This window comes from Sander vitreus, chromosome 23, assembly GCF_031162955.1.
Source record: "Sander vitreus isolate 19-12246 chromosome 23, sanVit1, whole genome shotgun sequence".
NCBI classification, from domain to species: Eukaryota; Metazoa; Chordata; class Actinopteri; order Perciformes; family Percidae; genus Sander; species Sander vitreus.
The window spans coordinates 1,092,268-1,119,870 of NC_135877.1; the positions used below are offsets into that span (position 1 = coordinate 1,092,268).

At 41.7% G+C, this 27,603-nt stretch overlaps 1 protein-coding gene across 3 annotated transcripts in view; it reads right to left on the reverse strand.

The window, feature by feature from the left end:
- Positions 1-1,909: 1,909 nt before the first annotated feature.
- Positions 1,910-27,603, reverse strand: part of plekha5 (pleckstrin homology domain containing, family A member 5) — a 248,798-nt gene continuing 223,104 nt past the window's right edge. For 2 of the 3 annotated variants that reach the window (XM_078243205.1, XM_078243203.1), the window contains 14 exons: positions 26,348-26,410; positions 25,892-25,972; positions 24,865-25,017; positions 22,898-22,999; positions 22,622-22,730; positions 22,431-22,477; positions 18,417-18,552; positions 17,026-17,159; positions 16,022-16,213; positions 14,902-15,024; positions 13,108-13,209; positions 8,916-9,061; positions 8,228-8,370; positions 1,910-5,744 (listed from right to left, as the gene is read on the reverse strand). In XM_078243205.1, coding sequence (XP_078099331.1) covers positions 5,677-5,744; positions 8,228-8,370; positions 8,916-9,061; positions 13,108-13,209; positions 14,902-15,024; positions 16,022-16,213; positions 17,026-17,159; positions 18,417-18,552; positions 22,431-22,477; positions 22,622-22,730; positions 22,898-22,999; positions 24,865-25,017; positions 25,892-25,972; positions 26,348-26,410 — 1,599 coding nt within the window. In that variant the 3' untranslated portion in view covers positions 1,910-5,676. Of the gene's footprint in view, positions 5,750-8,227; positions 8,371-8,915; positions 9,062-13,107; positions 13,210-14,901; positions 15,025-16,021; positions 16,214-17,025; positions 17,160-18,416; positions 18,553-22,430; positions 22,478-22,621; positions 22,731-22,897; positions 23,000-24,864; positions 25,018-25,891; positions 25,973-26,347; positions 26,411-27,603 lie in introns of all 3 variants that reach the window. The other variant, XM_078243204.1, reaches the window with a different exon arrangement.

A 27,603-nucleotide genomic window follows, 5' to 3' on the forward strand; every position in this document is an offset into this window, starting at 1 on the left:
TGACTTGTGATCGTTGCCCACATGTGCATGACGTCAGAGCAAGTCGGGATTAAGTCGGACACAAATCGATGATGATCGATACGATCGCCGGTGATCGATTCTGCACAGATCCAGCTAATCTCGAACGAGCCTAATAGCAATGCTCCAAACGAGCCTGGCTTTTAAAGGGAATGGGAGATGATCTCTGATTGGTTTATTGCATGTTACGCCCAAAACACACCTCTGATTAATGAAGACACTAAGAACAACCCTTTAGAACCATGCGCCCGGCACACGGACCCTTTTTTCTGCCGTTAAACTAGCAAAAGTGGATTCGTACACGCCCTAAATGTACCTGCGCCAGGCACTTCATGCCGTGCGCTTAGATCGTTAAAATAGGGCCCAATGTCATACACTATCTTAACACCTATAAAAACACAGCGTTTATCATTTCTTTGGATACCAAAAAGGCATTCAATCGTGTAAAATGGCCTCTTTTGTTCTCAGTTTTAGAAAACTTTGATTACAAATCTTTACTCTGACCCAATAGCCAATGTTAATACAAATGGACTGAGGTCTGAGGGTGTCCCCTGTCGCCTTTATTGTTTACACTGTTCATTGAGGCCTTGGCCCTTGGTCCAATTCAGTGGCTGGTTGAGTTTTATTCACTGCGCAGTGGAGAAAGAAGTTCACAGAAGCTGTAGAATTCTCTGTGACCAGAATTAGTTTTCTAGCCAGGGTTTTATACCAGTTTACAGGAAACAACAGAATAAACAAAAGCTGAGAAGACATTCAATTCACAAGTCTCTCTGAGTAGATTTGCTTGGGCCCAATACTGTCAATTAACTTCAACTAATCAAAAGTGCTTTGAACAGTTAAGGTGTGAATTTCGGTTGGAGCCAACCTGGGTTCTAAAGAAAAGGTCTCACTCACAGTAACCAAAGTAAAATGCTTTGTTTTAACACTAAGTTAGAGAAAAGGCAGACAGACTTAGTTTAATAAGGAGACATTAACTGGGATTGCAGCAGGTGAAAAGAACCATGTTATTTCATTATTCGCAGATGATGTCCTTCTGTATTTAAGTAATCCTGAGAAATCAGTTCCAGCTGTTCCTCATTTAGTGCTCTGTCGAGTTATAAGATGAACCTAGTAAATCTGTCGCTTTGGCTTTAAATATCCTCAGAATATGACCATACAATCTCCTTCTCAGAGAGAATGGAAAATAGTCTGAAATATTTGGGTATATTTTGTCACCCCTGATTAAAGTTTTTTTATTTGAGACTTTTAATTTCCCTTTGATTCAAAAAATTAGAAATGATTTCAAGAAGTGGACCTCTTTGCCGACTTCTTTCTTTGGGAGAATCAACACTATAAAAATGAATATCCTCCTCCGGTTAAACTAGGTCTTTTCTTTACGGTGCTGTATTATCCACTGTATTACTGAGTTAACGTTACCGGGAGGTCGTATAGTTAAGATGAATGTGTTGCTCAGACAGAAAATCATTCATTTACAATAAAAGAGTAAGTTAAGATGCATCGTTGCATTTCAAGTGTTACATACGGTGACTTAGCCTACTTTGGCTGTCTCGTGAGCTAAACCAGGTAACGTTATCACTGTCACTGGGTCACGAGCCAAAGCATTAAGAGTTTGTTGTAGCAACCACTGAATAATAACTCAGATTAATATAGCACATTTCATGAAACCCACGGACGCTTTACACAAGTAACGTTACAGGGGGACAAGGGACCAGAAAATAGTAGGCCAACACTAACACAGAGTAAAAGGAATAAAAGGTCCATTTTGTATGATGATATGTTGTACTGGATACTTTCACCCCTTTAAAAAAAAAAAAACTTCAAATGAAACTGAGAAAGAAGAAATACCTCTTTGGCATGCAGACTAAAAAAAAAAAAAAAAAACAGCAACAAGCACATTTTAAGAACATGAACATTTATTTCACATGATATAAAACAGATGGGTTTTGAACCTTTTGCATATTGACCCTAATAATATTAATAATAACCTCTTATAGTTAGAATATTCGCTCTTCTTCTTTTCAGTGTGCACATAAATTATGCTATCTTGTTTTATTTCTTTTTTAGTTTATATATATATTTTTTTTTTTTACAGTTTATACATCTCTTTTAAATGTCTTTTATGTCCTGGAGCTCCAAAGTCCAACTTATTGCTTTGTATATGTGCTATGGTCCAATTCTTCACCTAGCACAGATTCAAACACAAAAAGTCTAATCTGTGTCATGTCCTCAGCCTCTCTATAACTTCTGAGTAATGTAAACCAAAAACAAAAAGGAGACACAAACTGAAAAAGCAGACTGGAAATCAGAAAACATTCACGTACTGCGTGTGTCGCCAACAGACTTCAGGAGATTCAGACTGTCTGCTCGACATAAATAATCACAACCCTGAAAAATACTTAGTTCTGTCCAAAAGAATCAGCAGCATGAAGTGGCACCTTGTTGAAGTAAAAATCTGCTTTATGTTCATATATATACTTTTTTATATATTTATATATGTCAATCCAATGAAGGACAATATGTTATGTTGCAGGTGCAAAAAATGAAAATAGAGTGAGAGTCTCTGGTGTCAAATAAAAACACTAAATCAAAATGGGAGCGGTTAAAATCCAAGAGCAGCGGCGGTCACTTTGGGGTTAAAGTAAAGCACTGCATGTGTGTCGAGTTTTGGTGCTTAGCCCATCTGCGGTGAGACTTCTCAAGTGCTCCAAGCTGTACACTCCCCTCCAGCAACTCAGTCACAGCTAATATCCCCTCCTCCAGATCAGTACAATATTCTAAGAATTATTATGTTAAGATGACTTTAATACTTCGTAAGGTATCAAAAGCTCTGTGTATTGATGTGTGTGTGTGTGTGTGTGTGTGTGTATACATTTGGCAACACATATTTATGGAGCTACTGTATATTGCCCCCAAACAAGTCGTACATCTGGTCAAGATTGTGAAATGGTTTCATTCTATATATTTATAGCAATTAAATGATATGGCCAATGACAACAAAAGAAAGACACATAACAGAACAATATTGAGTGTTCACCATTTTTGTGTTTCAGCCTGACTGGATAAATGGCAAAAAAACTAACATTTTAACAACATGTTTAAAAGCTATAGTGTGTAGTTTCTGTCGCCCCCATGAGGAATTCTAAGTAATGACAACAAAACTGTCAGTGCATCCACATGATACAAGCCCCGCCCCCCCTGCACTCAGTTGCTAGTAGCCAAGGAGACACGGAGGATTAAAAAAAACATGATGGACTCTTTAGAAGAGGTCATTATTTTCAGCTGGCAAAAACTGCCCCTACCATTCCCAAGAATGCAACCTACATAAACCATGACATTCAAAATGAAATAGTAAAACTGATGAGCAAACTGGTGACAGAGCATATTGTTGAGCCAAGCTTTTTACACAAAATGGAGGGAACCCAAGACCCAACGGGCTGTGGAAATATTTCTATTGTACTGTGTTTTGTTGACCAAAGCTACACTATAAGAGAGAGGTTCTTGACAATCGCCACAGCAGATGCAGGCGATGCAAAATGTCTCCCACAGATACTTATTTCGGAATTTCGCTGGCCTGAGTGCAGACAAAATACTTAGCCAAGTTTACGATGGGGCCTGTCCAATGGCTGGGGTTCATAGTCCTTCAACGTGAGCTGGGCAGAGAAATCCCAAATGTTCACTGCTTTAACCACCAACTCCACTTGATCGTCTCACACGCCATGTCCGGTGAGAAGGCTATTGAGGATTTATTCAGTATCTATAATGTCCTGCACAAGTTCACAAAAAAGCCCACCGTTGCAGCCCAATATCAGGGGAACACACTGGAGCTTTGATTTGAACAGCACTGGACAGACAGGGCACATCTCTGGATGTAGCTAGCGTTGACTCATGTTGAAACCCTGCATCATTCCCAAGGATGTACAATATCCAAGCCCAGCTTTAGAATTCACACCCTTATGGTGCGTAAGATATTGTTCATTCTTGAGCCACCCAATAGGACGTTACAGTCGGAAAAAGAAAATGGACCTTCAAACAGCCTTCCAGCTGCACAGAGCAGATGGAAGCTACAAACAGCCGCCAGAGCAGAGGAAAGCGCACCATTACCAGAAACTAAGAAGCACAAGAAAACCAGGAGATCGCAGAGCAACAAACAGCTGTTTTACAGCTGCATTGATGCAGTAACTGGGGAAATGGTGCACCACTTTGGAGAGTATGTTTGATGACCACAAACGTTTTAAAGGTTGGCGCGCGAGGCAGCAATACGCCATTGCAATGTCTATTCTGCCTAATCTAAAGAAGAAGAAGACATCCAGCAACTTCCAGGTCACAACAAAAAAGCTGCACAAAAATGGGATATTAGATTTAGAAAAACTAAATCGTTTTCCGTTTTTGTTGTTCTCCTACATCTAAATGGTAGTGGGAATACAGCTCGTTTCTCAATTTTGTTTTTATAATCCAAAACAAAAATCCGTTGGCTGCCAAGTACACGGACCGAAACAGTGCATTCACTCAACCTGGAGAGCAGCTCCTCCCTGGACTCAGTAAAAGTGGAACCCCTGCTTACACTGACTGGACCCACCTACCCGACAGATCATTCTCAAACACACAGTTCCACACTTCCAGATAATGGACACTGAAAACACTGCTCAGTAATGTCCACAGGGCTCTTGAGGCAATGCCAAGTGTCCTCACAGCATCTTGGGTTGCCCTAACCTTCGGTGCTTCCACGACCTGACCAAGACAACACAGAGTGGAAAGACAGTTCACTGGGGAGATTCTATTTATCTGGAAAATGGCAGCTGCAGCTATATAAGGCCCAGCCTGAGCCACAGAAGAGTAGTAGGGTAGAATAACATGCCCCCTATAGTCGTAGTCTTACTGTCCATGGCGCTGATCATGCAGCTGTCACGATGACGCTGTTTTTCGTGTCTTTGTTTTGCACTAATAACTGACTTAGGCCTTGGACTGCTTGTGTCTGAATTGTAAGGTCTAATAGTGGGAGACTACACAACTTTGCCATTCAGATAAATAATAGGCTGCACTATCGGCTCACAATTCATTTATATCGACTGAACCGAATTTTAAGTATCATTAAAATATACAGTAAATATCATTTCAAGGTAGTATTTTTAACATATAAACCTACATAATATTGAATATTCAATATGAATCTGTTGTTGAATTGAAAAGTCCGAAAAAAAGAATTAGATTGTCAGGGTCCGCCTATAAAAACCAAATGCCTGGCCAGTTACTTTCCCCTGGCCACGACTGAGCTGGAGACTCATATGGAAACCAGAAAAAACTCTCAAGACTCCTTCTGGGGTTGCGCAAGTATATTTCAGCTCAAACATCATTTGTAACTTTTATATGACCATTTCACAATCTTATTTTTAATGCAGAAATGTTTTGAGACAAATCTGACTCCATATGTTGGTGTTTTGCCCAGGGACATATCAGTATGGACAGATCTAACAGGTGTTAAGATACAGTACATCTGCCTCTCTCGCTGTCTGGAAGTGATGGCGGCCCGTGTGTTGTCAGGGCTGTCATCCTCTCAGTCTCAGTTTCCTTATGGGCATGTAACAGTAGTATCAAAATAGTCCTGTTGTAAACGCAGGAAGCCGTGGAGCATGCTCTGTGCAGGCAGGCTACATTTGGGCTTTATGGGCCGCCAGTGTGGATGTCGAGGCCGGCAACGCTCACGTGTCTCTGCTCACCAAGGTGAACGTCTGCGCTGCAGGGAGGACAAGAGAGGGAGAATGGAGTGGTTAGTAGAACGTTGTTTTGTTATACAGTTTTGCTGTATTTTTGTTGCTGTAATTCATTTGCAAATATGTTTTTTTTTGTGTGCAAAAACAATACAGTATTGACTTTAAAGATACCACAGTAGGGCTGCACGATATGAGGAAAATATCACGATAACAATATTACTTGCGATAAACAAACAGAACACAAACTGATTGTTGAATTTAAAACAAATGAAAGGAAATCATTTCCAATTATTTTATTGAGCAAATTGAACATTGCATTGCATATAAAAGGCAGCAGTAAAAAAGAATGACTTGAACAAAAAGACACTTGAACAATCCTGGAAATGGAATGTCGTGGACATAGACTATGTTGGACATAACGTTAGCTTAGTGTCAGGATGCCAACGTCTCCCCGTTCTCTCTGCTGATTCCTCTCGTCTGTTTCCTTTTTCCTTTTGTCTTCATAAAGCTCAGTTTTTCGGGTCGGCAGCTTATAAAAACTTATAGTTCTGGGTTCTTTAGGCATTTTTCTGTTGTTTGCTAGCAGGTCATTTTTACTGCTGCTATTCTTACAATTAATGAGATGGGCAAGTTGGTTCAGCGGGTGAGGTCTTCTCTGATGCTTGTTGGTAATGCTGTGTAATTCAGAAGGAATGGCTCTGAAAGCCTGGTGGAAACATTGATACCAAGGTATTTAATGTGACCTGTAGTTCTTAGATGTAGCATTCTAGTCTTCCTTTTAGATTTAGACCAATACAGTACACCAGCGGTCCGCAACGTTATTCAGGCCAAGCACCCATTAGCTGAAAAAGAGACGGAGCAGGGACCCCTTACATATATTATACATACATATAAAATGTAGTTGCATATTAAACTGGACCTACGTGTAGGGCGGCCTAAAGCCTTTACAGTACCTTTTTCAGCAGTTTTGGCAGATGGTAAGGATTTGAGAAAGTGTGGGTGCTTGGCATGTCATAAAATGCCCATGGCTGACACAGAGACCGGCCACATCTTTTCCTTTAGGTTACGGCTGTGCTCTGCTCTTAGTTTTTATGCACGCAGTTGGCATTTAAAGAACGGTTCTGTTCTGCTCACTACATATTTGAACAGCAAAATAAAACACAATTTCCAAATGAGTTCCTACAAAGCTAATTAAGACTATCAGCTCCACACGACTCTCTCTGGATTTCTCAGTATGACTATGTTCAGAACATTGTGGCGTCCGGCGACTTTCCGCGCAGAAACTCAAGTGGACATAATGCCCTCTTCTGAAGAGTCCATCAGATTTTTTTAATCCTCCGTGTCCTCCTTGGTTACTAGCAACTGGGTGGAGGAGGAGGGAGGTGCGCGATCATAAATGTATCATGTGGACGCGCCGACAGTTTTGTTGTCATTACTTAGAATTCCTCATGGGGGAGACAGAAAATACACACTATATCTTTAAAGCCTGATGGGGCATATGCTCCAACTCAAACTCAACCGTGCAGAACTGAAATCAAATGTATTTTGATTATTAAGGCTAAAAACAACAATCACTGAGTGTCTGTCTTCCCAGATTCAATTTAAAAAAAGTTGCAGTTTCATTGTTTACCCACTGGAGTATGCTGTCGGTTCACTTTACACAAACTTTACAGACTCGTTCTATCAGACGCAGTAGATAGGACATAAGTTGTTTGTTTTGTATTTGTACATGCAGTTGACATTTTGAGAAGCAATGTCAATCTGCACACAACACAAATGAAGATAAACCTCTGTTTACACACTACACAACTGTACAGCCGGATGTAGGAATGATTTGAGATCGGGGTGGGGGTGGGGGGGTAGTTATATACAGGGTCCAGACCCTTGTGCTACGGCTAGGTGGGGTGAAAGTATTCTATGATATTCATTGTTGTACCTAGGGCTGCACAGTATATCATTTTTTATCGTCATCGCGATATCCCTAAACATAGAACGTACTGTTTACCAGTATTTTGCGGGCAGGGGGGGAGACAGGGCTGGAGTCTCCGGAGCTAACCCCCGCCCCTCGAACCCAGCAGCTGGGGAAACAAGACACTGTACACCTCCGGTGGTTATGACCTCAAACTGTCCCACCGACATGATGAGCTTGAGTGAATATCCCAAACGTTTTGTTGAAAACTGTCGCAAATTTGCATCGCTGCGAAGAGTTTTGATGCGAAAAAATCGCAGCCGTTTATTTGCATTTTCGTGCCGTTTATTCGCCACGCCCCCGGTGTTTAACGGCCTTAAATCTTAGCTACTGCCCTGCAACGTCTTTTGGGCATACAACATGCTAGAATGTCAAGAGCGTCTGGGAATGCATAAGTGAGATTTTACAAAGTGACAGAATAGCAAGTTCATTTCAAAACTGTAATTGAAATTGGGGAGCAAGTGCAACAGAAGGGATTTGGGCCAGCATGAAACGTGGTCTCAGGTTTGACTGACACAGATGTGTCACTTACAAGCCAACATGTTGTTGTTGTTGTTGTGTTTCTTGTCGTCTGCTGTTAGCTCCAGCTTCTCCTCTCTGGCGCTCTGTTGCATCGCGTCTGGTTCGTCCTCCCTCGGCTCCGGGCTCGGTGTCTCAGGCTCAGGAGTCTGGAAGCTGCAATGAGCCGAAGGAGAATGGGTCACTCTGACGCAATACTGCTATACTACATACTATTAGGACAAGCAAAAGAACTGCTATTCATAGTATTTTGTAATCATTGAGATCCCTTTGGCCTTGTTCCGCACTAATTTCATTTCATTATTTTTAATTTCGGGGCAGCAGTAGCTCAGTCCGTAGGGACTTGACTTGCGAACCGTGGGGTCGCCGGTCCAATTCCCTGTACGGACTGGTAGCTGGAGAGGTGTCACTTCAGGCACTGCTGAGGTGCCCTTGAGTAAGCCACCGAACCCCAAACTGCTCGGGGCGCCTGTAGTGGGCAGCCCCCTCACTCTGCCCCCTATCCATTAGTGCATGTATTGGGTCCTGTTGGTGCATGTGTGTGTTTTTCGGGCCTAGCGTGTGTGTAACAACGGAGTGTAAAGATGTAATCTGCACCCCTGGGGATCAATAAAGTATGTCTTCTTCTTCGCCTTCTGGCTCCAAAAACATCTCATACTCACACTCATTCAGCACACACACACACAAACACACACACCTACCTGTTGTCAGTGGTGGTGTTTGTTGGTGAGCTAGTCAGATCTTGGTCTCTGCTTTCATCATCCTCAAAAGAGTGAAGGTTTACAATCTCCACACGCTGAGGCTCCGCACCCAGGTCTACAATCACCACCCTCTGGCTTTCACACAGCTGAAACACACACACACACACACACACACACACAAAAGTGTTTTTATTAGAAAAGTAGTAAAGAAGTGTGCTGTCAGTGTTGTTCCATGCATTGCCAGACTAGTGATGCGTATCTTTCTCAGCAAGACTTTGGTTTTGTGCTGTCATGATATTGTTGAACTTATATTACTAATAATAATACAAAAGGAAAGAATGAAAACGCAGAGGGAAATGCAATAAATACGTTGAGGACATGTTCGTCTGTCTGTGCTGTGGACTGAGGGTGGTGTGGAGAGCAGCCCACACCCAGCTATCAATCCTGGTTACATCCACAGGATAAAGCCCTTAAATCCAACCTGGCTCCTTCCACATTCCCACAAATCTTCTGTTATTTTCCCAGATTACAAGCGCAGATGTTCCATCCACAATAGGTGATTATCTGCTGTGTGCATTACATCAGAGACAGCTGTGTATAGTGACGCTGTGTGTTAGAGTTCCTTTGGTTCTCTTCCACCTGCTGCCCCTGCAGACTGCACTGTACCAGTTTACTATAAAATGCGGTGGAAGAAGTAGCTACGGTTACTAGTAACTACAGACTATATCCACAACATTCCACTTCTGGGATTGCTCCGGTTCCGCCGGATGTCCCTCATTTTCAGTCAGATGTCCGTCCCCTTCCTCTGACTTTGTGTTGGCGTTCTAACCTCTGGTGGATTTGTGAGGACTATGGTTAACTGCTCCTCAGATCTCTGCAGGGTAAATCCAGACAGCTAGCTAGACTATCTGTCCAATCGGAGTTTTCTGTTGCACGACTAAAACTACTTTAGAACGTACACATGTTCCACCAAAACAAGTTCCTTCCTGAGACTATTTAGCAGAGGCACCGTGACTCCGTCTGGAGCTTAGCTCTGCCCAAGATGATTGTGATTGGTTTAAAGAAATGTCAATAAACCAGAGCACGTTTTTCTCCCATCCAGGAATGCTGTGTGGACTAGCCAGACCTTCCTCTGCAGCGCTGTGGAGGAAGGTCTGGCAACATGAGACTAATGTAACTATAATCAGGAATAAGTACTTAATGCAGAAAAATCCTCACATTTTAGAAACTGGAAATGAAAAAGTGTTGAAAGTGTCAAAAAGAGTGTTAAAAGCATAAAAAAAAGGATCCAACCAGTTGTGTGTTTAATGGTCTGATCATCTCAGCTGGACTTGTAGACCGTTATATTGTTGGCTAGTTTACTTTAGAATCAAACATCATGCTGTCATTAACTATTATATTCTCCCTTATTTTGGTGTTAGGTTCTAGTAGAGACAATCAAGAGGACTACAGCGTAATGTTTACACCGTCTACTGCCAGAACAACATGTGTTATATTGACAACATGGTACATCATTCCACTTCAATCACATAGCAGCAGTATTACTACCAGAACTGCTCGGGATACCATTATGTTTAATCCCAGAGCACTTACGTGTACATTACAGCGCACTCATCAAAATGGTATTTGTGTAGTTTGGCTCACTGACTGAGCTGTGTTAAAGCCCCTGCAATCCTATTCATAAAGAGTCTAACACTCCAAAACCCCCGTTAATCTGCTTCATCAGAACTGTGTGGTTGTGTTTTGATCAGATTTGATTGACAATGAAATGAACACACACACACACACACACACACACACACTGGCGGTTTAGCCATGGAATACATTATATTGCTGGCTTGTGTCTGCAGGCATTGAATGACAGGATGTTAAATTGGGACTTTCGTTCAATTCCTATTAGTATGTAAAGTGTTATGCTTTTATTTTTCATTGATTGATTTGTCCATGCAGTTGGCACTAATTAGAGCTGAATGATATGAGGAAAATATGCAAAATGTGATAACGTTGTTGAATATTGCGATAACGATAATACTTGCGATAAATTAACAGATATTAAAGGGCAACTATTACATAGCAGTTTCAGGATTACAGTATACCTGTATTTTGTGTTTGTACTAGAACATGTTTACATGCTTTAATGTTAAAAAAACACTTTATCTTTCTCAAACTGCCCATGGCTGCTGCACCTGTATTCACCCTCTGTATGAGACACTCTGCTGGAGCGCCTGTTTCTTTAATCCCTCCTCCCGAAAAAAGCCCAGTCTGCTCTGATTGGCCAGCGTGTTTCCTGGAATCTCCAGTTTTATTTCACTAGTTGAAATCATGGATGTATTAAGAAAACTTTGAAATGGGCAACCGGACATGTCCCAGCAGTAAAGTCACCCCGAAATTGGGAAGAAATGACCAGCATTGGCAGCCAAGATTACAGCTATCTGGCGTTAGCATGCAGCTACCTAATAATTAGCACTAGGCTAACGTTAGATTGTAGTGGAACAAAGCGGCACTTTCTACTGTCAATAACGCAGATAAAGGCTAATGAACCAAACACTACCCAATCGGACATGTTTCAGCAGTGATTTTTGATGTTTCAGGAGAATTTAACAACACTGGCAGCCAAGATGACATTTTACTGCCGTTAGCATGTAGCTACATGCGACAATGTTTACACCACCGCAGTAGCTTAAAAAAAACACTCCAGTCCTGCCTACCTGGAGCAGGTGACCAATCATAGAAGGCCAGCTAAGGCCTCCTGCACACTGGCTCCGTCGCGTGAGCGTGTCAGCTGCGTGGCGTGTCCGTTTATATTTCGGCTCCCATGGTAACAGGTTAGAGCTTACACACTGCCTGCGTGACACGCACGTCTCAGGCGCAGCCGAAAACACATGTATGCTAGAAATAGGAACAACGCCTATTTTTCACGCGACACGCAAGCGTGTTGGAAGCGTTTCCAGGCAAAATAGAACAGGAAAAGATGTTTATGTCATTTAGAGACAAATACATATATATATATATATATATATATATATATATATATATTATATATATAATATATACATAATAAATGACATGATGTTTGAAAGTCTCTAGGTTTTGACATAAATGCAGATATAAATGTAATTAAAAATAATAATTATCGATTTTCAAATATTGTACCCGTCAATACAGAACGAAATATTCTGTAGCCTATTTTGCCGTCAATACTGCCGACGTTGTCTTTGCTGTTATCAAATCAGTATATATTTATGTTTAACATGAAGTATACTGCTTGAGTGCAGTAATCAATGGGAAACATACATGTGTGTAGCAGTCAGACACGTTTCTGGTGTGAAAAGACACAGAAAAATCCACGCAGCCGCCACGCAGCTGACACGCAACAGAAAGTGTGTGTAGCCGGCCTTAGATTAGCCTAACACTCAGCTGAGAGTAGAAAAAACTGTTGAAACCGGAGTGTTCAGAATAGTTGGAAATCTGAACGTTTTAGCTCACAGGAATTTGTCTAAAATACGTTAATTAATTTGCTGAATTTAAAACAAATGAAAGGAAATCATTTCCAACATTCTTTTATTGAACAAATTGAACATTGAATTGAATATACTGAATTACTGGAATTGTTGGGTCTTTGTAAATGATAGAGTGTGGTCTAGGTAACTAAAGTAACTAGTAACTAAAGCTGGAACAGATGAATGTAGTGGAGTAACTAAAGTAACTAGTAACTAAAGCTGGAACAGATGAATGTAGTGGAGTAACTAAAGTAACTAGTAACTAAAGCTGGAACAGATGAATGTAGTGGAGTAACTAAAGTAACTAGTAACTAAAGCTGGAACAGATGAATGTAGCGGAGTAACTAAAGTAACTAGTAACTAAAGCTGGAACAGATGAATGTAGTGGAGTAACTAAAGTAACTAGTAACTAAAGCTGGAACAGATGAATGTAGTGGAGTAACTAAAGTAACTAGTAACTAAAGCTGGAACAGATGAATGTAGTGGAGTAAAAAGTCCAATATTTCTCTCTGAAATGTAGCGGAGTAGAAGTAGAAAGTGATATGAAAAGAAAAGACAAGTACCTCAACATTTGGACTTAAGGACAGTACTTGAGTAAATGTACTTAGTTACATTCCACCACTGGATCATGGCCTACATAGCATGTTTATATGGAAAATGTCGCCCTGCAGTGCAGGCCTTGTCTACAGTACCTCACTGTCTGTGCTGTTGGCCTCCTTCATGCTCTGCAGGGTCCCATGACCGTCCCCGTCACGCTGCACCTCATCTTTCACCTTGTCCACCCTCTGCACCTCCTGGAGACGGAAATAGAATATAATAGAATAATAGAATGTCATGAGCTGTTTGTACAGTCATCATCAGTCATCATCAGAAATGTGCATGAGGCGTTGCAGTTTATTGGTGATGGTATGTCATGCATTACAGTACATATATGGGTCATATTTAATCACTGATGATCCTGATAAAAAAATGGCAAAGCATGGCATTAAAATTAACCAATGTAAAATAGTATAACTAGAACTTTGTACATATTAGGGCTGAAACTAATGAGTATTTTCATTGTTGATTAATGTGTGGATTATTTTCTGCATGAATGGATTAGATTTTTCTCTAAAATGTGGATCAGTGTTTCCCAAAGCCCAAGATGACGTCCTCAAATGTCTTGTTTTGTCCACAACTCAAAGATTACTGTCACAGAGGAGAGAAGAAACTAGAACATAATCACATTTAGGAAGCTGGAATCAGAGAATTTCTACTATTCTTTATTCAAAAATGACTCAAACCGATTCATCGATTATCAAAATAATTGGCGAGTCATTTAAAGGTGCTCTAAGCGATGTTGGCTGATGTCACTTCTTGTTGACGTTCAAAGTATTTTCAAACAAAACGAAGCTAGCTCGCCCCCCCCCTCCTCCTCATCCTGTCCCATCCCCTTCCCTTCCTAATCCCCCAACCCCCACCCCCAAATCAAACCTTGTCTGTTATTGGCTGGAACACTGTTTGTTATGTTTGGTGGTGCAGGTTGGCCAGTTTGTTTTTGTTGCTGTTTGTGGAGCCTGGGCTGTCTACAGAGACCACGTTTTTTTTTACAGTGTGTTCAGGGGACAGGCAGCTAGCAGATAGTGAGGAGATGTTTTTTTTTTACAGTGTGTTCAGGGGACAGGCAGCTAGCAGATAGTGAGATGTTTTTTTACAGTGTGTTCAGGGGACAGGCAGCTAGCAGATAGTGAGGAGATGTTTTTTTTTTTACAGTGTGTTCAGGGGACAGGCAGCTAGCAGATAGTGAGGAGATGTTTTTTTTTTACAGTGTGTTCAGGGGACAGGCAGCTAGCAGATAGTGAGAGATTTTTTTACAGTGTGTTCAGGGGACAGGCAGCTAGCAGATAGTGAGGAGATGTTTTTTACAGTGTGTTCAGGGGACAGGCAGCTAGCAGATAGTGAGGAGATGTTTTTACAGTGTGTTCAGGGGACAGGCAGCTAGCAGATAGTGAGGAGATGTTTTTTTACAGTGTGTTCAGGGGACAGGCAGCTAGCAGATAGTGAGAAGATGTTTTTTTACAGTGTGTTCAGGGGACAGGCAGCTAGCAGATAGTGAGGAGATGTTTTTTACAGTGTGTTCAGGGGACAGGCAGCTAGCAGATAGTGAGGAGAGTTTTCTGTATGTGACAAAAAATATTGTAGCCTAAAAAACGTGTGACATCGATTAGAGCACCTTTAATAATTGACGACTAATGGATTCATCTTTTTAGCTCTATTACATATGTAGATATGCATTTGATAATGTAATACTGCGTCTGCAGTTAATTTAAATGTAAGCAATTCTTATTTAATGAAATTAATGATTTCATTAAAAGACGATAAACATGTATTTGCACTTTATGTTTAGTTTTTGTATTTTGCATAAAATTTGGATTTGTTTAGGATGAAAACTGGTTGCTAGGACAGCGTAAAGTTCACAACTACTGAAAAAATAATATCCCATGAACCTGTGGGGCAGGCTGAGCCTCAGCAGCCGCCCTGCTCCGCTCCATGTGAGCCGCCTTCAGCTGCTGCAGAGCCGCTTCCAGCTCCACAGGGTCTGCACACGCCCCCTCCGCCTGGAACCGACTCTGCACACGCACACACACATGCACACACACATGCACACAGACACACACTTAAATTAACTGATGGTTTGAAAATGTTTGATAATGTTTGATGTTTCTAAGGCCAAAGGAAAAGGTAGGAACAAAAATACACAGAAAAAATATATATATAATATATATAAAAGAGAGGAAAAAGAAAAACGGCAAAAAAATAGTCATATAAAACATGCCAGGGGTCAGCAAAGAAGATAATAAATGAAGTTAAAAACTGTAAATATGGAGCACAGTCTTCCAGTATTAATGGCTTTTTGATGAAGTTATTGTCTTAATGTATAGCACATTTCTTTCTTAAAAACATTAATGTAAGGTTTTACTTTGGCATATTTACTTTTATGAACGTAAAACTTTGCAAAGAATATGATGAGATTGATAAGATAATATTATTTCTGATATATATATGGTATCTGGCAAAAAAATACATTTTCCAGTAAAAGTTCAAAGTTACAGAGAATATTATCCAAGATAAATCTACAAATATCTAGCCAGTTTATGGATATGTATACATTTCCAGAACAGATGGAATAGCAGTTCAGCTAAGGCCTACTGTACATGTGTGTGGGGTGTGTGAGATGTGTGTGGTGTGTGTGTGTGTGTGTGATGTGTGTGTGTGTGTGTGGTGTGTGTGGTGTGTGTGTGTGTGTGTGTGTGAGAGATATGTGTGTGTGTGTGTGAGAGATGTGTGTGTGTGTGTGTGTGTGTGTGTGTTTGTGATGTGGGTGTGTGGTGTGTGTGTGATATGTGTGTGAGTAATGTGTGTGAGTAATATGTTTGTGATGTGTGTGTGTGAGTAATGTGTGTGTGATGTGTGTGTGAGTAATGGGTTTGTGATGTGTGTGTGTGTGTGTGTGTGTGTGGTGTGTGTGTGATCTGTTTGTGATGTGTGTGTGAGTAATGGGTTTGTGATGTGTGTGTGTGGTGTGTGTTTGTGATGTGTGTGTGTGCTGTGTGTGTGTGACATCACCTGCTGGATAATGGAAGGGCTGTCTTTGCTGAAGGAGGGCGAGCGGGATGGCGTTTCTCTCTTCTTCTCTCGAAGCGACGAGGCCTGCTGGTTCCTCCTCATCCTCTCCAGCTGCTCCTCCACACTCATCCTCGTTCTCCCCACCTCCCGCTCCCCAAACCCTGTCTGATCCACTGCACTCCTGGGACGGTCCTGTACACGAAAACACTCAGTCTTACATTCTTTTTACATTAAACTCTGGGCCGTTGTTCTTTGCTTTCCTAGCCTAAATGTCGGCTCTCATCCAAACCAAAGCTATCTCACAAAGTAACTGCTGAAGTAGCATGACATATGCTGTGGAAATTAAAGCTTCCTAGAGAATGATCCCTGACTGCCCGACCATGTCAAACTTGTCAGTATGTATGGGCTTGGTTTTAAATCTGCGGGGGAGTGTCCCAGATATCCGTTTGACCGTGCTATTTCTGTGGCTGAGGGAACTTCCCATGAGGGAACTTCATTTGTGGCTAGACACATTCAGATGCAACATACGATACATAGTTAATAAGAATCATATTCTCAAGAATCATGAGAATACATAAATACTTACAAACACTAAAAACTAAAAACCCTAAGTGTAGGCCCATATGTGAAACAACAGAAATAGGTCATTCACTTCATTTTATCGGTGACACTTTATAATAACCGTCGCTAACAAGTGGTAAATTGATAGTTAGTTCAACTTTAGTTAAAAGTTATTTTACTGTTAGACAGCTATGATCAAATAATAATCTCTTTTATAGCTCACCAAAAAAGATTTAATGATGCCAAATGAATGTTACTCGATGCTTTATAGACCACTTCTTAACCATTAACTAATTATTATCAGCATTAGTTGCAACTTATATAACAGCCATCCAAATAACATCAGTGTTCTCGCTCGATTCGGTCACATTTGCTAAAATGGAATCGTTCCATTTTGTCTAAACAATTGTTTTGTCTCCGTCGATGTTGAGGGCAAAACTCACTGATCTGGATTCAGGCTTCTTGGTCTTCCTCAGGGTGACATAGGAGGCAATAGTGGAGGACTCGGGAGGAGTCCTACAAGGACTCATGGGGGATTTGGTCCTGGGAGGAATGATGCCCACCGGGTAGGGGGGCACTGTTGGAGAGATGACAGGACACTCCATCACTTACACATTAGCAAACAAACACTGCAGTCGGGCTAATTGCTCATGTTGTGGCACAAACGTTAACGTGCTTCATTTCACAAAAGATACAAAAACATGTTCAGGGAAAATAGAAGACATGTAGAACCCAGATTTCCTTTGTCTACCGCTTTACCGTTCCTTGTTTGTTTCTATAACTCACTCACAGGGAAGGCAAAATGTTGCCGCACAGTGACTTCAGGGAGGCAGAAGGAATTTCCAGTTCTGTTGTTTCGCTAACGTGACTTTGCCGTCCGAGCAAAGTAACGGCGGGGAGGATGGAGACCCAGCGGGAATGCGGGGTGTGCTAGGAAGAATTGCAGTCTGCATAGGAGTTGCTGTTTGCATAGGCCTATTTCTATTTTAAGGCCAAATGCAAGTGAAACACTTACACTGTAATGCTAATGGCTAGCAGTTGCTCCATTAATCGGTTTTGATCTGATGTGTTTAAAGAGCACCTATTGTGCTTCCTCCCCCCAATCTTTTAGTGTGTTATATCATTTTCTGTGTATGTAATAGATGCCAAAAATACAAAAAAACACATTTCACTCCAAACTGAGCTTTCTCTCCCACAGACAACACTTTCCATAGTGTAGTCACTAATGGAGAAAGCTAGACGAGTGTTTCATATGTGCTGCCCATAGCTGCTGCCTGAGCAACCACAGCCCGCCCAGTGGCTTGTTTGAATTTGGTTGACCAATCACAACAGAGTGGGCCAGCTGACCAATCAGAGCAGACTGGGCCAAGAGCTCAGACAGAGTGTTTCAGGCAGAGGAGCTGCAGCAATGGGCAGTATGAGAAACATAATATGCTTTTTGAACATCACAGCATGTACACCTATTCTAGGAGACCACAAGAGTACAAATATGATGCTGAAAAGGGGCTGTTCAATTCTTTTGTACCACTTACCTGATTGGGCAAGTGAGTTGCTATGTTTACTAGCCCGACATGGTATTTTATTTGGCACCGCAGCAATCCTGGAAGTGGAACGTCGTGGATGTAGACTAGGGGAAATGCAACGCTACCAAGCCACGGCCAAGTGGACCAATCACAGTTGTTCTGGTCGTTTTGAGATGTGCACATCAGGCTACGTCGTAGGGTCCCTATCTACACGTACCTACTGTAACGTACGTAACCACGGCGTGGATTTAAAGCAGGCCTTAAGTATAAGAGCATCATCCTTATGTGACTGATTGCAGAAGTAGGCCTACCTTTTGAAGCTGCAGTGTCCTTGCTCTCAGCAGAGGAGTCTGTCTTGTCCTTGTCCTCACCGTTGGCCTCGTCTACTTCCTCCTTCACCGTGGTCAGCTCAGGCTCGCTCTTATACAGCCGGTAGTCTGGAGCTTGCTGTGAGGGGGAGATTGTTCAGGGTCAGAATACGCACGCACACAGCACACACGCACACCCAGACACACACACACATACACACACACACATACACACACACCAAATCTCCCAAATGTAAACTTCCGAATCCCCAAAAAGTGCTTCATGAGCAATAGAGAATGAAGAATTTTAGATTTTACAATTTTACAAATCTCACATTATATTATATAGTATATGACAGATTAGGACCACCCTGTAAGGGGGGGACAAATCTTGACATTTCAATTAAAAAGTCAAAATATTTGAAGTCGTAGTTTTACAAGAAAACATTCTGGTATTTCAAGATAAAAGTGGTAAAAACATTCTAGAATAAAGTTGTGATTTTAGAATAAAGAAAAAGTTCTGGAAAAAGATAAAAGAATAAACTCATAGTTTTACAAGGAAAAGATATGGTTCTTTATAGCACTAAGAAGTGCCATTGTAATAGTACAGGCATAAAGGAGAGTTCTCTATGCTACAGAAAAACACTCACACTTTAAGTGTAAACCTACACAAGAAAACATCACACTCATAACAATGGAGTTCCACAAATGAATGGGCCAGAATGGGTCTGAATGGGTCTGAATGGGTCTTAATAGGTCTGAATGGGTCTGAATGGGTCTGAATGGGCCTGAATGGGGCCGAGTGGATCAGAATGGGTCAGAATGGGTCCGAATGAGTCCGAATGAGTCTGAATGGGTCTGAATGGTTCTGAATGGGTCTGAATGGGTCAGAATGGGTCAGAATGGGTCCGAAGGGGTCTGAAGGGGTCTGAAGGGGTCTGAAGGGGTCTGAAGGGGTCAGAATGGGTCTGAATGTGACACTGTGAGTGACAGACACTGAAATGAATTACATGGATCCAAAATGGCCCTAATTGAGGAATAGGTCTCTTCAGTGTATATTAGTTCAGCCCTTAGGCTGGATTAGACATGAGAATTAGGGCTGAACGATGAATCGTGAAGACCGCGATTAATCGCATGTGCAACATTTAGTTGAACGTGTGCTGTAGCATTTGGTTTAACATTTTTCATTCCTCTTTTCATTATTATATTTCTGTTTTATCATAAGATAAATGCTGGAATAATGTTACATATCACAGATTGTTTACAGAAATGACCTATTTCAGTGGATGTTTCATTTATTTTGTATAACTTTATTAACATGATCATAGAAGGTGCAATATATAGATGCTGCTGTTGAACTGAGTCCTATCAGACATTCCAGTTTACAGGAAAGTACTGATATTTTTCTATCTTTATATTTTGTGATAAATGTTCTGTGTTTGACTGTTCAAACACTTATTGCTGGCAGTTCATATCCATGTTCTCATCCCTGCATAAGAATATAGAGCAGATCAAACCTGTCATGGAGCATTATAACATCAAAAGATGGTGTTTCATGTTATAATGCTCCATGACATGTTTTATCTGTTACACAGTGAATACTGAACTTTAGCTAAACTTTTGAAAAAAAAAAGAAAACGCAAGTCAAATCGTAATCGCAATATCTGGCAGAAAAATCGCAATTCGAAATTGTTCAGCCCTATGTGAAAATGATGAACAAGAAATGTAACAGTGGATGTGAACCCACAGACACGTCTGTGTGCTAATGGGTGGAGCAGAGATGTGGACGGATGGAGCAGACATGAAGGCTTTCAGTGGCTCTTACGCTGTGCGCGCCGTTCCTGGAGCCGCCCTTGCGGTCCTCGGGGCGGTGCGTGTGGGGGGGCAGGCGGCCGCCGGGGTGCGAGTGGTGGGGGGGCACGTGAGGGGGGCGCTCTGATGAGTCGTAGAAGTGGGGGAGGGGCGGGCGGGGGGGCACACTGTTGCCCTCCCTGAGCGGACTGAGCGGCAGCAGCGTCAATGCCTGTTGACAGGTAACACAGCAGCTGGTCTCAGTCCAAGGAAGTCAAACGCTCTTACTGGACTACACTTCTGGGAGGAGTTGGGATCAGTAGTTTTTCACTGAAAATGCTGGAAATAAGGCTACGTTCAGACTGCAGGCAAAAGTGGCCCAAATCTGATTTTTTTTTTTGGGGTCCAGTGACCAGGTCAGACTTCTTCAGAAGTAGTGTGAACACTCAAATCTAGCCCAGATCTGAATTTTTCAAATCAGATTTAGACCACTTCCATATGTGGTCCTGAATCAGACCCAGGTCAGATTTTTAGACCACTTCCATATGTGGTCCTGAATCAGACCCAGGTCAGATTTTTAGACCACTTCCATATGTGGTCCTGAATCTTTCTTTTCAATGCGGCCACAGTGTGAACAACCAAGGCGGAGTTCATGCGACTTTTACGTGAATCTACATCAACATTTGTCACAATTACGCGTCGGTGGGAGTTAACCCTAGACACAGACAGTAACATTAAAAACTTGACTAGGCCTACTATAAACTGCGTCTCTGTGAAGCTATTCACAACGCAGTCCCACCACTCCTGGCTCTGTCTCTGCATCCACACAGACCTCTGTAGTCAATTTGCAGCCATAAGCCCGTAAAAGGCCAAAATAGCCAATTTTGTCTCTCTTTCTCTTCATTCTTCTCCTCCTCAGCACCTGCTCATTAATGTCACGGCTGCTATTACACAAACATTTTGAAATAAAAGCGAAAATGCTGACTTCCTCCATAACCTCCCTAACTTTAGTGCGACAGCGTGCTGCGTCTGATGTCATTGTTATTGTTCTTTTGCCCATGCGGATCAGTTCAAAACCGCAAACAGTTCCCACTGGAATCTGATATAGGCCACATTTTAAAAAGTCATGTGAACAGACAAACAAAAAGTCGGATCTGAGCAAAGAATCCGAATTAAGCATTAAGACTTGCGGTGTGAACGTAGCCTAAGGCTGATGATAAAGTTGTGGTCTGTGGCTTTACCAAACACAAACTGTAAACACAGATATGCCAGACAGATGTCAAACTTGCGCCTATAACGCAGGACAGAAACTGGCTTTGTGTTCAGAGGTGACTTCCGTAAACCAAAGCCTTGAATGTTGGAGAAATGTGGTGCAGCGTTGTTTGGAAAAAAGGCCACTATGACAGATTAGTTCAAACTGAACCCAGTGACAGCCTGGTAAGAAGGAAATGAATCCAAACACTAAACTGCATTTCGTTGTCTCAGTACCTTAGACATGTACCAGTACCTATCTAATCTTTTAGTGTGCCTTGTTAAATGGTCTGCAATATTGTAAACAAAATACACAACTAGTATTAGACTTGCTGAAATAAAAAAAATAAAAAAAAAGATCTGAGCACTAAAAAAGCGTACCGAAACCTCCTTGATGAGGGCCTAATTTTTGAAAAAAAATCTTAGAAATGTGGGAACACAGGGCTGTGGGAACATAAGCACGCTCCCGTGGGGAGACCGTGATCCGACCTGGAACCGCAACAACTATACATACTCCTCCAGTCTGAGCTAATGGCTCCTGTAGTCAGCAATCTGTGATGCGGCAGAGCAGCAAACTGTAGCAGCTTCAATGTTTCTCCCACAGAAATAGACTGCAGGCAAGCTCGCCGTCCGTCACCCGCATCTCCGTGGTAACACCAGCCGCCGCTAAAGTTGGAGACGGCCACCAGCGGAGCAGAGCGAAGTCTCGGTGAGCAGAAACAATGTCTGATTATTTATATGAAATGAGCTGGTTTGACCACGGAGATGCAAGAAATATGCACTAGTCCATACAGGAGCTCCTTCATGTATATATTTATATTTACTTTTTACATCCCTGTTGCTTCCTCTACCAAAACCACAGACTCATTCTGTCTTCCAAAATGACTTTTAAGACTTTTAATTGTAGACAGAGGCTAAAGACATGTGAAACAGCTGAGAGTAAATGTGGTTAGTGTGTGCTGTGTGACAGCTTACCTCGTTCTTCTGGAGACTGGAGAGCGGTTTGGAACCAGGTAAACCTGCTGAATACGGAGAAGAGGAACTTGAACTTTTTCCATAACGGAAGACAAATGAATAAGCATTTGCATTCATGTACTCAGGCAATGTAAATCACATCAGATACATATGAATGTGACTTGATAAAGTGTTATATTGGAGACTCTTACTGCTGTCTGTGCTCCGCTGTGGCTTGTTTTTGGCCAGAGCCTCCATCACGTCCTGGATCCTCCACAGCTCCTTCTGGATCTGGATGTGCCGCTGGCTTGGAGGCTCTGTCTGAGGACACACACACACACACACACACACACACACACACACACACACACACACACACACACAAATGCTGTTAAAAGCTTGATCTCAACTCAAGAAGAGAGTGTGTGTGTGTGTGTGTGTGTGTGTGTGTGTGTGTGTGTGTGTGTGTGTACGCGCGTGCGTGTTACCTGTGGGCTGCCCAGGGCCTCCAGCTGCTCCAGCAGGTTGGACTTGGCCAGAGTAACGTCTGCCCCCAACCTGTCGTACTCCCTCCAGGAACGCTCCAACTCCTGAAAGCAGGACAGCAGCCAACAGCAGGGTCATTTGACTGTGTGTGTGTGTGTGTGTGTGTGTGTGTGTGTGTGTGTGTGTGTGTGCACACTTGACTTGTCTCTAATAGTTGCAGGGTAAGTACTGTTACAAAAGCGGGATGTTTTGCCTCTGAGACTTTGAACTCTCATTCCAGAGGGGTAGTTGGAAGAGGGACCTGGCAGGGTGGGAGGGGTCGTCTAGCACTTTCTGTGCTTTATGGCTGGTCCGCGTGGCGTAGATAGAGGCTACAGATGGGATGGCATGTCCTATAATTTTGGATACGGTGTGCACCACCTTCTCCAACTGCTGCCTCTCTGAGGAGGTGGAGTTACCACACAGACAGATGGAGAAGACTAGCACGCTGGTGTGCACTGTGGCTCTGTAAAATTGGAGCATTGCATCCCTAGCGACAACAAACTTCCTGAGCTGGCGCAGAAAGTGAAGCCTCTGGTGGTCTTTGCTTATAATGAGGTTGGTGTTGACCTCCCACTTCAGGGACTGACATATGGTGGTGCCAAGATATTTTAAACTGGACACTCTCTCACCACCAGCATAACAAACTCTATCATTAGAAATATTACCAGTGGCTTCATGTGCTTTCCTTAGGACATTGAGCCTCTGGTTGTTCCAAAGGTACGGCTTAAATCTTCTACACACTGTATCTTCTTTGGAATGAAATGTGCTATATAGCTAAATAAAAATGTGCTTGTTTGCTTTGTAGGTGCAAAACATCTCACCATATCAGCCATTTTCACACTGATATCGTCTCGTCTGATCTAGGCATTAGAGTTGGATCTATTACTGCTGAAACAGTGACAGACCCAAATCGTCATTGTTGCAAGCTGCCTTTTCCCTGCTCTCTGATTGGTTAGACGGTACCTGCATTGGCCACACACACCTTGGAGAGGCAGGAAGGGGTAGAGACCACAGCGACGTGTTATTAGGAATTCCACTGATTTTCTTAAGCACGTTGACAGTGTTCGTGAAGGGCTGATCGACTAATCGGTTTCAAATCGAAATTAAGATTTGAAAGATTAGCTAGTCGTGAAGACTAATAATAGACTATAGAATAATGTGCAATATTTAGTCGAATGTTTGACTGGTGATGAACACTTGAACAACTCCCTTTTTTAATTATTATATTCACTATTCAAATGCTGGAATAATGTTACATATCCCAGATTGTTTACAGAAATGTCCTATTTTCAGTGGATGTTTTATTTATAACTTTATTTGACATGATCATAGCAGGTGTAATATGTCGATGTTGCTATTGAACTGAGGCAGATCAGACATTACAGTTTACAGGAAAGTACTGGTATTTTTTTTTGTTGGAATAGTTTATTATTATAATAACTTTAGCTTTTGTGATACATGTTCTGTGTTTGACTGTTCAATGTTGCTTATTAAAAGAAAAACACTTATTTCTGGCAGTTCATATCCATGTTCTCATCCTTCCATAAGACTATAGAGCAGTGTTGATGGTGTCTCGTGTTATAATGCTCCATGACATGTTTTATGTGAATATTGAGCTTAAGCTAAACTTTTAAGAAAAAAATCGCAAATCGAATCGTTATCACAATATCTGGCAGAAAAACTGCAATTAGACCCCCCCCCCCCAAATTGTTCAGCCCTATGTTTGTGTAATAAAGGCAAAAGTTCCACACTTTAGCTTTAAGAAAGTTGATAACATTCTTTAACTGGTAGATTTAGAACTAGGACCAGATATGACTGATTTCCTACTCTGAGAAGATTGATAAATACAGGGCCAGTTGTTTCTTGGTCTGCACTTGTCTGTCTATGTGCGTGTGTGTGTGTTGTGTGTGTGTCGGGTTGTCCTCACAGTGCTGACTCTGGACAGCTCTCTGCAGGTGCTGAGCAGGCCGTTCTGCAGCACGTCCCTCTGCTGGACCAGGCTCTGGGTGGCGCCGGCGCTGGAGCCGCTCTGTTCACTCAGCTCCTGACTGGCAGACAGCAGGGCCGTCTCAAGAGTGTGCTGACACACACACACACACACACACACACACACACACACACACACACACACACACACACACACACGTAAATACTTATTGTCAGCGGTAGAAAAATATTCAGAACCTTTACCTAAGTTAACACTGAAAAATACTAAGTTAAAATACTGCATTCAAAATGGTACTTAAGTATGTATGTATCATGTAAATATCATCAAGAAAATGTACTTAAAGTATTAAAAATAAAAGTGCCCAATGTAAAGGATCCAACCAGTTGTGTGTTTAATGGTCTGATCATCTCAGCTGGACTTGTAGCCGTTATATTGTTGGTTAGTTTACTTTAGAATCAAACATCAGCTTTTATAAACTACATGTGTTTAGTGTGCAGTAATCTGAATGTGTAAAGTAACTAGTAACTAAAGCTGGAACAGATGAATGTAGTGGAGTAACTAAAGTAACTAGTAACTAAAGCTGTAACAGATGAATGTAGTGGAGTAACTAAAGTAACTAGTAACTAAAGCTGTAACAGATGAATGTAGTGGAGTAACTAAAGTAACTAGTAACTAAAGCTGGAACAGATGAATGTAGTGGAGTAACTAAAGTAACTAGTAACTAAAGCTGTAACAGATGAATGTAGTGGAGTAACTAAAGTAACTAGTAACTAAAGCTGTAACAGATGAATGTAGTGGAGTAAAAAGTACAATATTTCTCTCTGAAATGTAGCGGAGTAGAAGTAGAAAGGGGCATGAAGAGAAAAGACTCAAGTAAAGTACCTCAACATTTGGACTGAAGTACAGTACTGGAGTAAATGTACTTAGTTACATTCCAACACTGGTTATTGTAGGTACAAGTCTACATAAAGACACAAACAATGAACACACACACTGGGAGCTGTACCTTCTCTCTGTGTAGCTGCTGCAGTTTCTCCTCCTGCATCTTCACCGCCTTGTCCTGCTCACACAATCTGCTCAGCTTGGTCTGCACACACACACACACACACACACACACACACACACACACACACACACACACACACACACACACACACACACACACACACACACATAAAGACAGACACACACACACACACACACACATAAAGACAGACACACACACACACAGGCAAACACACACACACACACACACACACACACACACAGAGGCACACACACAAACAGACAGACAGGCAGGCAGGCAGGCAGACACACACAGAGGCAGACACACAGACAAACACAGACAGACAGACAGACACAGACAGACACACACACACACACACACACACACACACAGACATAAACTAAACTTTCTTTTCAACCTTCTGATCTACTTGACTGAAAGCTGGGCTAGTCTTACGTCTATGTCAGCCTCCTCTGTGCGCGGGATGAACGAGCCGTCTTTGAAGTCGTCTGGACTGATCTGAAAGAGGAGGCGGAGTTAGAGACGGACAGCAGGGGGCGACAACAACACACCTGTTGGATGGACGGAGAGCTGGGAGCTCCTGCCACGAACAGTTGCCCTCCAAAATACTACTTCATGCAATCGGGGGAATGAAATGACTTTTCTTTTCTACTTATTTTTTTCTAATGCAGGATGCAGTGTGTCAAAGTGTGGGTTAACCAAGGACAGCGGTGGAAGAAATATTCAGATCCTTTACTTCAGAAAAAGTACTAATACCACACTATAAAAATACTCTGTTACAAGTAAAAGTCCTGCATTGAAAATGTTACTTCAGTAAAAGTCTGTAAGTATCATCAGGAGAATGTAGTTAAAGTATTAAAACATTGTAGAAAGTGTAAAGGATCCAACCAGTTGTGTGTTTAATGGTCTGATCATCTCAGCTGGACTTGTAGCCGTTATATTGTTGGTTAGTTTACTTTAGAATCAAACATCAGCTTTTATAAACTACATGTGTTTAGTGTGCAGTAATCTGAATGTGTAAAGTAACTAGTAACTAAAGCTGGAACAGATGAATGTAGTGGAGTAACTAAAGTAACTAGTAACTAAAGCTGGAACAGATGAATGTAGTGGAGTAACTAAAGTAACTAGTAACTAAAGCTGTAACAGATGAATGTAGTGGAGTAACTAAAGTAAATAGTAACTAAAGCTGGAACAGATGAATGTAGTGGAGTAACTAAAGTAACTAGTAACTAAAGCTGGAACAGATGAATGTAGTGGAGTAACTAAAGTAACTAGTAACTAAAGCTGGAACAGATGAATGTAGTGGAGTAACTAAAGTAACTAGTAACTAAAGCTGGAACAGATGAATGTAGTGGAGTAACTAAAGTAACTAGTAACTAAAGCTGTAACAGATGAATGTAGTGGAGTAACTAAAGTAACTAGTAACTAAAGCTGGAACAGATGAATGTAGTGGAGTAAAAAGTATAATATTTCTCTCTGAAATGTAGCAGAGTAGAAGTAGAAAGTGGCATGAAAAGAAAAGACTCAAGTATAGTACAAGTACCTCAACATTTGGACTGAAGCACAGTACTGAAGTAATGTACTTAGTTACATTACACCACTGACCAAGGACATGACTAATCTGATTTCTGAAAATACCAGAATTTGATGTGAATGATATCAATTGTGTTATGTTGAGACTAAAAGTATTT